Source organism: Mangifera indica, chromosome 18, assembly GCF_011075055.1.
Source record: "Mangifera indica cultivar Alphonso chromosome 18, CATAS_Mindica_2.1, whole genome shotgun sequence".
NCBI classification, from domain to species: Eukaryota; Viridiplantae; Streptophyta; class Magnoliopsida; order Sapindales; family Anacardiaceae; genus Mangifera; species Mangifera indica.
In genome coordinates, this window is record NC_058154.1 from 6,645,538 (window position 1) to 6,660,025 (window position 14,488).

A 14,488-nucleotide genomic window follows, 5' to 3' on the forward strand; every position below is an offset into this window, starting at 1 on the left:
TCAAATGAGCTGAACCTCATGTCAACCCATTAATGTTGAACCAAAAATCAATCTCCCAAAACCCCAATACAACTATCACAACATGAAGGGGTGCACCAGCGCTCCATTAAATCTCGTATTTGGTAATTGAAGCAAGTGTCCAAAACATGTCCTCTCAAACAACCTCAACTATGCTTGTGTCAATTTAGATTTAATCTTAGACATTGCATTACATTATACACATGAAGTCACTTCTATTTGAAAGTGTTAAGGGTAAAATTGTCGTTTTCTTTGTATTATTAAAAATAAACTTAAATTTGACTTAATTTTCCCCCCTAAACTCTAAAAACTAACAATTTTCCCTAACCCAAGTTTTAAACAATAACATTTTTCCCTCTAGGGTTTTTAATTTTTCATATTCAATTTTTTGGCGCTGTTTCTTCATCTTCGGTGACCTCCAGGCGATGCCTCTTCCTCTTCGATGCGGTCTCCTTTTGGTGGCTCTCCTGGGAGTGGTCGTTGATGAAGACGAGTCGTATCCATTGAGACAAAGACGAGGTCTTCGTCGATGAGACTTCGTCTCGATGAAGACGACTCGTCTTCGTGGACGACCACTTCCAGGAGAGCTATCGGAAGAAGACCATATCGGAGAGGAAGAGATGTTGTCTAGAGGTCATCGGAGAGGAAGAAACAACACTAAAAAATTGAATCTGAAAATTGGAAACCCTAGGGGGGAAAATGTTGTTTTTAAAACTTGGGTTGTGGTGAAATGATTTGTTTTTAGGGTTTAGGGGGGAAAATGATATAACTAACAAATTCAGTTAATTTTAACAGCCTATGGGTGGGTAAATGTGATTTTTAAAGTTAACGGGGGACACTGAGAATGCGCATACTTTGGGTGGGAAACAATCCTTTGGCCATATAGCAATAAACTTCCATGAACGATCGTTCCACTTCATAGATCATGATCATCGGTAAGCCTTCTCAGCCAAATTCCAGACTCCAAATAATAAAATAATGTCCAATTCAAAGCCAAGAACGGTATGTTGCATAGGCGATATTCATGGATACATAACAAAGCTCCAAAATCTGTGGACAAATCTTGAAACCCTTATCGACCCATCAGACTTCAACTCTGCTCTCATCATTTTCTTGGGCGATTACTGTGACCGCGGACCAAACACGCGAGAAGTCATAGACTTCTTACTTTCACTGCCCTCAAAATACCCCAGCCAAAAACATGTCTTTCTGTCCGGAAACCATGACCTGGCGTTTGCAGCATTCGTCGGAGTGCTTTCGGAGCCGGTAAATGGGGCGGATTTCAAAGAGGGGTGGAAGGAATATGAACAAAATGAAGAGAGAGAAGGTTGGTTTAAGGGTGAGGGATATGAGAGAATGCATTTGCAAGGAAGGAGATGGGGTGGGCATATTATGTTTAAGTTTAATTCTGTTAAGGGGACTGAATATAAGGGCTCTATTTATGATGCTGCTCCAACTTTTGAGTCTTATGGGGTTCCTCATGGCTCTGCTGGTATGATTTTAATCAGTCAGTTTTTCGTTGAATTTGAGAAATGGTTTTGTTGCTAATGGGATTTAATCTCTGTGATTTGAGTACTTGTGTTTAGTTTTTAGAAGATGTTGAATTTGAGAACTGATTGTAGTTTCATACCTATGTTTAGTTTTAAGAAAATTTATGATTATCTCTCTTTGGTAAAGGGCTTCTTGTGTTTTAAATTAAGGGTTTCGAATTGCTCATGTTGTGTTTGATAGATTAATTTGGTTGATGAATGTGAATCCTGGTAATTCAATGCACAAAAATTATGCAATTTCGCTAGTATCATTTTTTGTCTTTATTGTTGAGAATTTGGGAATTAATTTTATTGCTATTGTGTTTGATTTGGGGCATGATTATGTCATTGGGTATGGTGTTTGTTTTCTGTTGATAAATTGTTGCTTCTTTGATGCTTAAGAAATTGTTCTTTTGACAAGTATTGCTATGTTCTTGTTCTTGTATAGTGTAGTTGGATGCTTAATACTGTTTTATTCTTAATTTTGGAGTTCCTTTGAAGGTTTAATTTTCTTTGTCTTTTGTTCTTATTAGAATTGATACTGGTTTTTTAATCCTAAGAATTATGATTTTGCTATGGTTATTTTCAATTGAAAGAATACTTATTATGTGCAGATTTGGTTAAGGCGGTACCTGATGACCATAAAAAATTTCTGGCCAATATGGTTTGGGTTCATGAAGAGGTATTGCTTCTTCTATCTGCCATTTTTGTCATTCATGAGTATGATAAGTTAAGTATGTGTGCCCGGAAGTTATACCACTCGTGTTCCAAAATGTTATGTACCTAGTCATAACTTAATGTAATTTTGTATTTTCTGTGTTTCGTTGAACAAAAGAATGCAAACTGCTTGAGGCTTTCTTGATGTGAAACATCAAATGAGAGATTCATTAAGTTTGTTTCTTTTTTCCAGGATGATGTCTGTGTAGAGTCTGAGGACGGAATTAAACACTGTAAATTAATTGCTGTCCATGCTGGTCTAGAGAAAGAAAAAAATGTTGATGAGCAATTGATGTTTTTGAAAGCCAGGGACACTGGAGTGTCCAAGGTAGAAGCTCTAAGCGGGAGGAAAAATGTGTGGGAGATACCGAAGGTAATGACTCAGTGCCTTATATTAATATGCATGTGCTTTAATTGAACTTTCATCTGCTGAGTTAATTGTGGTCTTTGGTTGGCCTTTGGTCAGACATTTAATAGGAAACATTTTAGGCCTAATAACGTGAAATGACTATATTTATCTGACAGGAACTAACTGAGAAACCAGTCATTGTGGTCAGTGGTCACCATGGCAAACTACACGTTGAGGGCGGTCGACTTATTATTGATGAAGGTGGTGGATATGAAGATAGGCCAGTGGCTGCAATAGTGCTTCCCTCAATGAAGATTCTCCGTGATACTGATAATTTGGTGAAATAGCTTTGACTCTGATGATGATGATCATATAATGAAGCAACTTTATACTTGGACATTAGCAAAAGCATGCTGCCATTTGTGTTTTCATACTGGAATACATCAACTGCATGCACAACAGGACTGTGTATGCTAACCGCTGTTATGCTTTTACTTAAATCATGATACTTGTTTTGAATTTAATGTTGTGGGCTTTTGGAGAGGAAACTTTAAATTGTATAATTTATCATATCAAATTGAATGAATAAGTTTATATAATTTATTTGTACATATAGTATTACTCTTGTTAAAACAGAACAAACTCTTTTCCGATTGTGATATAATGTTGGATTTGGATATGTGAAGAATGTTGGTTGGTTTTCGAGAAATTAAATTAAATGCCTTATTCTACCCCCATCTAAGCAAAAATGTCCTATTTTTCATCTCCTAAGTGAAAATTCCCCATTTTCAAAGTTTTAAGCAAAAATACCCAAATTTTTTTATAAAATGTCAAAACTATCCTTCATCACTTTTATATAAACTTTCACTCTTATACCATTCTCACATCATTTAAACTTTTGCTCTTACTTTTATTTTTATTTAATATCTAATACTGTGGGTTTGTTTGAAAGGAAAAAAATTTGTATTTTTGAAAATCAATTTGTGAGAAAAAGGTATTTATATGACTTTTAACCCAAACTTAATTTTATTTGTTAAATAAGTTCTTATCTTATATTAGGGGGTCAAAAAAATAATAGAAAAATATGAGGACATTTTGATATTAAACAATGTGTGAAGGTTTTAAATGAAATGTTAGAAAAATATAGGGGTATTTCGATACAAGATAATATATGAGGGTGTTACAAAGATATTAGATAAATATAGAGGGTTAAACAAAATGTTAAAAAAATATAGAGGTATTTTGATACAAGACAATATATGAGGGTGTTAAATGAAATATTAGATAAATATAGGAGTTAAATAAAATGTTAGAAAAATATGAAGGGTATTTTAATAGCAAAAGACATTTTGATAAAATATTCGGACATTTTGATACAAAACAATACTTGAGGGTGTTAAATGGTATATTAGATAAATAAAGGGGTATTTTAAAATTAAATAAAATATGAGGGTACTAAAAAAATATGTTGACAAAGAGAAGACATTTTGATATTATAAGAATATCAAGTTCATATATGTTATGAAAATATAAGATGCATTTTGATATTATATAATATATTAGGGAGTAAAATGAAATATTAAAAAAATATAAGGATCATTTGGATAGTAATCAATATATGAAATAAATATTTTGGTTTCACATAATGTATAGGGGTGTTTAATGAAATGTTGAAAAATTAAAAGTGACATATTGATATTCGACCATATATAAGGAGATTAAATGAAGTTATAGAAAAAATATAGTGGTCATTTTGATATTGGTAAATGTTTATTGTGAAATTTTTATGATAAATATTTAATTTTTTACCAAAATTTTCAATTGTAAGAGTGATAATTAAAATAGCTGGTTATGCAACTATTTGTTTCCTATGAGAATGGATCCAACATGATCAGAACACAATGAAGTATATTGGAAGTTTTAAGAAATTGGTTAAAATTCCCTTTGGAACAACACTTGAATGATTTACTCAACTTTTGAGTGAACATTGTGATATTGATCCGATTTGAAACTACATTCAGCTATGTATAAAACCAAAAAGAATCAAGCTCGACTCCTCTGTAAAGATCGAAAATGATGAAGATGTGCAAGATCATATTGACATGTCATAATACTTCAAGGAATGTATTCTTGTTTTTGTTACATGTATCGTAATTGAAGGACAAAAAGAAGAAAAAGAAATTGGTGATAACAATGATAGTGAAGTGAAAAAGGAATTGCTGGAAAAGACTTGATTGATTTCTATAATGATGCTTTCTATATTGTTGCTGAATGGGTTCATGTAGACAAAGAGAGGGTTCCAAATTGGGTTGACTTTGAGAAGATCGAGATAACTGATGCTTTTTTTGATGAGGCATACTTCGGGCATATGTTGCATGTTAACTATGATAAAATTAATCTCCAACTTGAAGATTATATTGTGAGTGGTGGGAATTATTCTGGACCATTTTTGGTAATGTCCTTATTGATCCATTTAAGTGGCTACTCGATTTTCCTCCTCAGCTTTCAACATCATCAAATGGTGCAGGATCGAACTAAGATGGGAATACTGTAAAAATTGGTAACATTTTTAATGATAAAAAACACCAAATTACAAATGTTTGGTATCAGGTTATAAGTAGTGGTGGATACATGAACATTGTGGACTTTCATGAAATGACTTGTACATGCAAGAAGTTTCAACTTTCACGTATTCCATGCAAACATGTGGTTGTTGTTGCAAGACATATGAGGCTCACAAATGTGTATGCATGGGTTCATCATTTCTTCACCACCAATTACTACCATGCAATGTATGCGAAACCTGTCAATTTACTCGATACCCAATTTGAATGGTTACTTACCACCAAAGAAAGAGTTATTTTACCCCTTATTTTAGATTGTCATCTATCGGGTCACCCTTCAAATCAAAATTGACGTCCTTCACAGGGTAAAATCATTATACCTAAGATTTGTATTTGATGTACTCAACTAAGACATGTCTGAACACAATGCAAAAGCCTAGCTCTGGTTCCAAGCTTTGTCCTATCAGGTTCATTAAAAAGAGATAAATGATAGAAATCTTCACAATCTTCTATTTAGTTTGATTAATGTATGATTTAAGTATTTGTTAAAATGAGTTGTAATCAATTTAGCTTGATTAATATTTGATTTAAGTACTTGTTCATATGAGATGTAATCTATTTAGTGTGAATAATGTTTTACTTATTTACTTGTTGGAATGAGTATTATTTATGTAATCCATTGAATATTATATCAGTATTATTTATATTCCAAACATGTATTCATATTATTAGAGTTTTGATTCATACTTTATCAGTATAGTTGTAATAAAACTGAAACAAAAATGAAATCGAACGCACAACCAATAAACTATCATAAATAAATATATACATAACAACTAAAAAAATCATATAAATAACCAATGATAAATTCAAATGTACATTCGCGATCTACTCATTGTAGTAGAAATATAATTGTGAAGCCAAATGCTAACGCATCGAGGTGGATGACTCGTGGAAGAAATCTAGGCTCTGTGAAAGTGCTAGACACTTGAAGAAGCTCAACATAAAAATACCGCAGTTATTAGAATCCTTGTCTTACTAGGGGACACCTTCCGCTGGATGTAATACCAAATTATCCTTTTATGGTGTACGCCTAATAGTGGTCTGAAAACTCGTCCCCACCAATAATGTCGAGATGAATGTGGTGTAGGGCCACATCTGCCACATAAACCGATCAATACTACCTATGTATGCTATCTCAGAGTCATATATGGTGATCAACCAATCATGCAAATCTAAGACTTCGATAACCTAATGGGTATAATCGAAGTTTATAGGGAAGAAAACCTATAAATATTTATAAATTATAATGGACGCACATGTTGTATATAAGTAAATTATAATGGAAACATGTATATACAATACCCTATCGACCTCCCCCTATGGTTTGTAAAATAAACCAAGGGTGTAATCCACCTCCACTATCTTTGTGAATAGCTTGGGTCACTCGTACTCACTTGGTGGTATGGTACTCCAACTCTCGTATATCATCCCGATATGCCCCACAAAAAAACCATGGACTGTTGTCTAAATTTGTGGGATGATAGTTTGCTAATCATGTTGGTGCTAATGTAATAGTGCCAAGAAAGAATCAACATGCTAAAATGGATATAGGACATGAATTGTATTTTGTTTTGATGAATTTATAAAACATTTAACCAAAGTCAATAGATGTAGACCACTTTCATCGTCAGTCAGTCATTTACATAGCTCGATAACTGTGTGCCAAAAAACAGCTTTAGACTACGCTTCTATGTAATAAACATCATGGTTGTCAAATGCTATAGCTCTGGTGTACCACATGAGGAAATATTCCTCATGCTTTATAGCAAAAGATGGAATGGTCTAAATTAGTCGTTTCACCCTCAGTTTGATTTGATTTGTATAAGGAGTTTGAACGATTAGATCCTTTCAGATCACCCTACCATGAGTAATCCATACCATCTAGAAAATTACAAAAAATTTTTGATTCATTAATTCATCTTAATTAACAAATACAATGAAATTGGTTGTTGTTACCTTCTTGACGTACGACGGAGGCGGTTTGACGGAAAAATCCTCTTTTATTGTCAAATCAACCATATGTACCCCCGAGATGGACTAAAGAAGTAATTTAATATTATCAATAATAAATATATATGAAAATATACAAATTATAATGGACATATCTCATCTTGCTCTCCCTGTGAAATAACATAAGTAATTCGTCCCCTTGTGAACTAATATGAATGACCTCTTTGCACGCGGTGGGGATCTCAGTAATTAACCACAATCGTTCATCCTAAAAAGAAGGAAAATCAATTTAATATACACAATAATATTTAATTACATTCAATTGATTGAACAACAACAATTTACCTTACCTTTCCGATCGAGGAAGGTGTATATGGAAAACTCTCAATCAATACCCCCTTATGGCCAGTACCTTCTACAAATATCAATAACAAATTGTTCAATAACATTTCATATAAAATATGCTAACAAAAATTAATTAAAAACCTCAGGTGGTAGAGGTGATGAAATCGAAGGGCCAACCGATATCCCTTCATAGCCAGTACCCTGTATGAGTATTAATAACAAATTATTCAATGATATTTCATATAAAATATACTAACAACAATTAATTACAAACCTCAGGTGCGGGAGGTAATGGAATCAAAGGGCCAATGGGTGAAGACATCCCAATGTTGTCATGAGTACTGTACGAAGTTAATATACATGTTAGACAAATAGGTAAATACAATTTATAGAACAAATAAATAAGATGAGGTTTTGTCATTTGATTGATTATATCTAGTTGTGTATGTGTCACAATGTACTCCAAACGACTCATATGATCCTTTAATCGAGATATTTGAGAAGACATCTACTCTTGCAAGATAGACATTCAATCCTGTAAAGAAGAAATCTCACCCATATCATATTGCCCTAGTAAGCTAATACAACATCTAAGAGGGACAAAACAGGTGATATAGTTGATGGGTAATCATACATGGGGTGTTTGGTAGTAGGGTCCTAAATGCCATAAAGATGTGTGGTCTCAATGGATGAGGTTCAATGATAAGACATATAATATGCGTGGTAACAAGGGCTTGAACATTGATAGGTGTCTCAAGACTAGGGGCTTGAACATTGACAGGTGTCTCAGGATTAAGGGCTTGAATGTCCATATGTGGTATTGTCGGAGAAGCTTCATCTCTTATCGAAGAGGATGACAATGATTGGGGATCCAACATACCTGTATAGGCAACAATGTCAACACATCATTATGTAGCCTCCTCAATTAGTGATGGTTAAAGTGAGAAATTAACATCATCGTACTCATTCAAATACATAATTAACATATTTGCATTAATCAATAAATCAATTAACAATTACATACTTTGTCACTGGTGAATATAATTCCCATATGACTTTAACCAAGAACATCTCTTGTATACCACTTGAACATCCGGGATGTAACATCTGTAGGTGTGCTTGAAGTTATTTTGGTCTTTTTAGTATTTTTCCTATATGAGGTTGTGTTTGAGAGACTTTTTTGTGATTTGTGACATACATGACTGTGTATGATGTGGCAAAGATGGAAAAATGGTCTTTCAACATATCATGTGTTTTGATCAAGTTTGGCTAGGGTACACGCCTGTGTAATTGAGATACACGACTGAGTCTAGTCAGCAAATTTTGAATGCTGGGATAATGTTATGTTCTGTAGGAATCTTACTATGTGGTTTTAATGTTTGATAACTAGTGTACACACCTGTGTGCTTAGCATACATGCTCGTGTACGTCTATTTAATCTAAAAATAAAAAAGTCACAGAAGAGGCAATTTTCATTTTTTTTTTCAAAATCCTTTTAGCCAAACATGAGAGAAAGGAGGATTAGGGTGTGCTAGAATTACTTTTCACTAGGAGAAAAGATTTTGGGAGTCGTTCAAGCCGCGAGAAGACTAGTGTCACCATTTTATCAAGGTAAGTAGCATAACTCCTTGTGATGTTTATGTATTGGGTGTTATTGATGGTTTCCAGTTGAATAAAAACATGATTCTTGATGGTTTAGGTTAGTTGTATATATATACTGACAGTGGAAGTAAGGGTTGATTGGGTTTTTACATGATTGTGGTCTTATTTGTAGTTAAAATTGTTATATCTTGGTTTAGTAATGATTTCCCTTATATATGGTTGTTTGATTTAATGTTAATTGATTGTTTGGGTTGGTAGAAGGATAGAAAACTCACTGAAGTTGGTATATGGAGGAATAAGTTTTTGATGTGTAGTATAGAATGGGATAGACATATTGGGTATATGTTGTGCCATGTTGATGATGGATAATTTGTTGATTCATGTGTGTAGCACAGAATAACACCGTATGGTAAGATATGGTCTTTTTAAAAGTGTTTTGGTAGTATTTAGAAGTATGAAAAATGTAAGAGACATAGTGGTAGAATTCTAGAAATTTTGGAATTTTAATGACACATGCCCATGTTTATTTGGGAATATTCACCCATGTAAGTTAGGTACAGGGGGGTGTAGAATTGGGAATGGACACATGCCCCTGTGGTAAAAGACACATGGTCGTATGTTCTATACCAAGGATACACTCCCATATGTTTTAGTCTTAAGCTATGTAGATTGGGTAATACATGCCCGTGTGGTTTTAGGAAAATTTGGAAATGTAATCTCTTAAAAGGGATTCATAATGTATGAAGCTTTGCTATGAATATATGGATTAAAGAAATGACAAACCTACCTCTCTGAAGGCTATTGATGGAAGAAAGTTAATGATAAGACCCTAATGAGAATTGTTGGTAATAGAAATTTTATAAGGGTCTACCCAAATACGTGGATGTGGAACGTACTTGACTAAATCCTATTCGGATTGAAAAATTCAAGATGGTGTATAATAATGTTATATGCCACCAAACTGTGAGTAAAGTGGTAGTAAAAGTAGTAAGGCTAATGAGTCTATGTGATTCCATACTGATGATGGGTGTTGTAGCATTTGGTATGCATGTGTGGAGATGAGAAAGGTCTAGAGCCCTACCATATGAATAATATCATCTCAATAGCCCAAGTCTGATCAACATGTATATGAATGGCATATAAGAATGGCATTTGAAATGTCATAAGCTTTTACATGATGTTTGGGACTTTAATATACACCATAAAGGTTTGTCATTTAAAATGACACCCCGTTATAGGAATATGATGCTAAACGTTGAGATAATCCAAATGGATATCTAAGATGTTGGAGAATACATCCGTGAATTGTCTTACAAAACAAATAACACCACTGCATATATTACTTTTGTTATTTATTGAGTGCGAATCCACTCACATGCTTTCTATATGATTTTGTAGATAAAGTTCTGGAGTAGTAGGGTGGTAGTGGGGAGACTAGTGGTACGACTCATTTCAATGCATGAGCATTAGGGACTTCGATGTTATTCATGAACCATTATTTACATTTTTATGGATTCTTTATATTTATTAATGCATATGGATTTGACTGTTAATGATTTGGATTGACTTGTATGAGCTTAGACTTACATTTAGATGTTTTCATTATAGTGTTTCATTCTAGTATGCTTTTGCAATAGTAGGTATGATTTGGATGATTTGTATTTAATGATTGAGTTAGCATACTATAGAAGTCTGTTAGGTTATGTCTCTCAAGGTACATATTCCAGATAGAGGTAAGTGTTATAAGAAGGGTGTTACATTTATAGTTTTGTGCTTGATTTCAAGATGAGGAGATCTAAGAGATTAATTGGTAATGATGAGATCGATGAGATTCTAGTTCTAGAGGAGAGCCAAAATGTAGCTCAAGGACCCATGTCAAGTGTAGTTGTAACACCTCATATAGATTATCAATAAATCTGAAGGATTATACATGAGGTTATTCAAGCTAATCATGAAACTTCTAAGAGTATAAGTCACCTTATGCCAATACAACCATTGGCTGAGTAGGACCCTTCTATTTATGATATGTCACCCAGAAAAAAGTAAGTGGGTGAGGGCTTACAAAGACAAAGGTAATAAGAAGACATAGGGGTTAGATTCACCCAATTTACATCTTAATAGGTAGACACCAACCTTCAGAGTTTCATAGGACAGACAAGGATACTATGTCAATAAAAGATTGGCTAGAGGCTATAGAGGAGGCAATAAAGCTATTTGAGATGTCAAATATGGAAAAGATTTGATATGCCAGTTACTTGATGAGAGGCGATACCAAGGTATAGTGGAGAGCCTTCAGAGATACTCAACAAACTGACATTATGGCATAGGCTAGTTTCAAAAAGGCCTTTAAAAAGGAGTTTCTAGGAGTTGATATACAGTATGTCAAGGCAAAAGAGTACCTCAGATTGAGACAAAAGAATATGACAATCAAAGAGTTCTTTGCCAAGGTGAACTCTTTAGCCCGATATGCCCTGGGTGTAACTAGTATCTATAAAGGGAAGATAAAGATCTTTATCAATAAGCTTAGAACTAATATTGCCAAAGATGTGCAAACGAGAGATAACCCTCCCAGATCCTATACTAACACAATAGGTAGAGCTTAAAGATCAAAAGCCATGGGATTGAGAATGGCTAGAAAGAGAGGAGAAAGATGCAAATTTGTTCCACTGATTCAGAGTCATGACCTATACAACCTTGGGGGTAGTCATGTAGGAAACATTCATGACAATCATGACATTAGGGGCAACAAAAATAGTCAATAAAGATCCTTGTATGTAAAAGATGTGATTATAGATACACTAGTAAGTGTGTAATTGCTCAGAGGATTTGTTTCAAATGTAGACAACTAGGACAGTTTACCTGAGAGTGTACTGCTATAGTAATAACCCCGATATGGTAGACAACTAGGGGAAGAGGATAGACTAGAGTCTATGCAATGACTCAGACTTATGTTAAGGCTAGCCCGTCTACTATGACTAGTCAATTAATTTTTTACCCTTGCCCTTTATATATATTGATAGATTCTGGTGCTACTCACAACTTTATTACTTAAGGGATTGTAAAAAGGCAAGGGTTAGAGCTTACCATAATGTCTAATATTACTATAAAGATGTTAGACAGAGATAAAATTCAAAGTAACCAAATGTTATTGAGTGAGACCATGTTCTTAAGAGGTCAAGAGATGGTGGTAGACTTGGTAATGTTTGACATGTCAGACTTCGATATAATGTTAGACATGGATTTCTTTAGCCACTATGAAACTTAGACAAATTACAAGAAAAAGAAAGTTCAGTTCCAGTTAGAAAATGGTGAAGAATTCTAATTTGGTTAAAGTCGAGTATTGAGCATAATGATTAGTAACCTGAAAGCCAGAAAAATGTTATTGAAAGGGTGTTCTAGGTACCTAGGTCATATGGTAAACTAGCCGATAGAAACCGCCCTGAGTTTATAATCCACCCAGTGTTGTGTGAATTTTGTGATATGTTCCTAGATGAGTTACCTGGATTGGCACCAATGAGAGAGGTAGAGTTCAGTATAGAGTTGGCCCTAGGGACAATACCTATTTCCAAGGCCCTATATAGAATGGCACTAATAGAGTTTCAAGAGTTGAAGAAACAGTTACAGGAGTTATTAAACAGTGGATTTATATGACCGAGTCATTTGCCATGAGGCATACCAATCCTTTTTGTGAAAAAGAAGAATGGTTGATATGTATGTGTATTAACGATGGGGAATTAAATAAGGTCACCATTAAGAACAAGTATTTACTGCCACAGATCGATGATTTATTTGATCAACTAAAGAGTGCTTTGGTATTTCAAAGATTGATTTGAGGTTAAAGTACCATCAGGTTAGGGTAGTCGAAAAAGATGTTCCAAAGACAATCTTCCGAAGAAGATATAAACATATGAATTTGTAGTGATGCCCTTTGGTCTGATGGATACACTAGCAATCTTCATGGATTTAAATTGTGGTATTTATTGATAATATATTAGTCTACTCCATGTCTCGTAAAGAGCATGAAAGACATTTGAGATTTGTGTTATAGAGAATACGTGATAAACAGTTGTATGCCAAGTTCTCAAAATATGAATTCTGGTTGGATCATGTTGCTTTTTTAGGGCTTTAAAGAGGTGAAGAATTTTTTGGGATTGACAGGTTATTATAAACGCTTTATGGAAGGTTTCACTAAGTTAGCTTGATCACTGATTGAGTTAACTAGGAACAATGACCCTTTTTAGGTGGTATGATGCCTGTAATAGGAGCTTCTTAGAATTAAAGAATAAATTGACCTCAACACTAGTTTTATCCATACCCACAGAAAGAGAAGAGTATCATTTGAACATAGATGCCTCTCATCAGGGTTTAAGAGTGGTGCTTATAGAAAAAAAGAAAGTGATAGCCTATACCTCTAGACAACTAAACAATTATGAGGTTTGGTGTTCTACTCATGATTTAGAGCTAGCTACGATAGTTTTTGCTTTGAAAAATTGGCAATATTATTTGTATGGAGTTTAATGTAATATCTACATGGATCATAGGAGTTTGAAGTACTTCTTCACCCAAAGAGAGCTAAACATGAGATAGAGGAGATGGTTAGAACTGGTTAAAGATTATGATTATGACATTTAGTACTATTCTGGAAAAGCAAATGTGGTGGTAGATGTCTTGATTAGGAAAGTGATGTTATCACAAATTATAACTTGTCGAGAGGTTCAAAGGGGATAGAGAAAGACTAGATTGAGATAGTTATGGAAATGTCGACTGATCTGAAGATTCGATCAATGTTATTGAATGAAATTTGTGAAGCTTAGTTATCAGATGAATAATATATCCAAATGAGGAAAAAAATTGTTGAAAGTGTAGTATCTAATTTTAATTTCACTAAAAAGGTGTTAAGATTTATGGATCGTTTGTGTGTTCCTAAGGTGTTAGACTTGAGGCATAAGATCCTATTTGAGGCTCATAATTCCCTTTACACTGCTTACTCTAAGAGTGTGCAGATGTACCAAGACTTAAAGAAGACATGTTGGTAGATCGACATGAAAAAAGATGTGACAGACTTTGTGGCAAAATGTTTAGTATGTCAGTAGGTTAAGGTTGAACATCAGAGACTGTCTGGATTATTGCAACCTTTGATCATTCCTGAATAGAAGTGGAAACATATCTCTATGGACTTTGTGGTCAGTCTACTGAGAGTTTGAGGTGGATACAATGCCTTTTGGGTCATAATAGACCAATTAACCAAGTTAGCACATAGTACCCTATTAAAGAGGGTACCAATACATATTAGTTAGGTTAGATATATGTTAAAAAGATTGTGAGATTGCACAAAGTACCTAAAACCGTTA

The 14,488-nt window shown here is 34.0% G+C and overlaps 1 protein-coding gene across 1 annotated transcript; it reads left to right on the forward strand.

Moving 5' to 3' along the window:
* Positions 1-902: 902 nt before the first annotated feature.
* LOC123202336 (tyrosine-protein phosphatase RLPH2-like) lies at positions 903-3,224 on the forward strand. The gene is made up of 4 exons (XM_044618211.1): positions 903-1,510; positions 2,162-2,229; positions 2,458-2,637; positions 2,790-3,224. The coding sequence occupies exons 1-4, from the start codon at positions 997-999 to the stop codon at positions 2,958-2,960; spliced, it is 933 nt and encodes a 310-aa protein (XP_044474146.1). The 5' UTR covers positions 903-996; the 3' UTR covers positions 2,961-3,224.
* Positions 3,225-14,488: the final 11,264 nt, after the last annotated feature.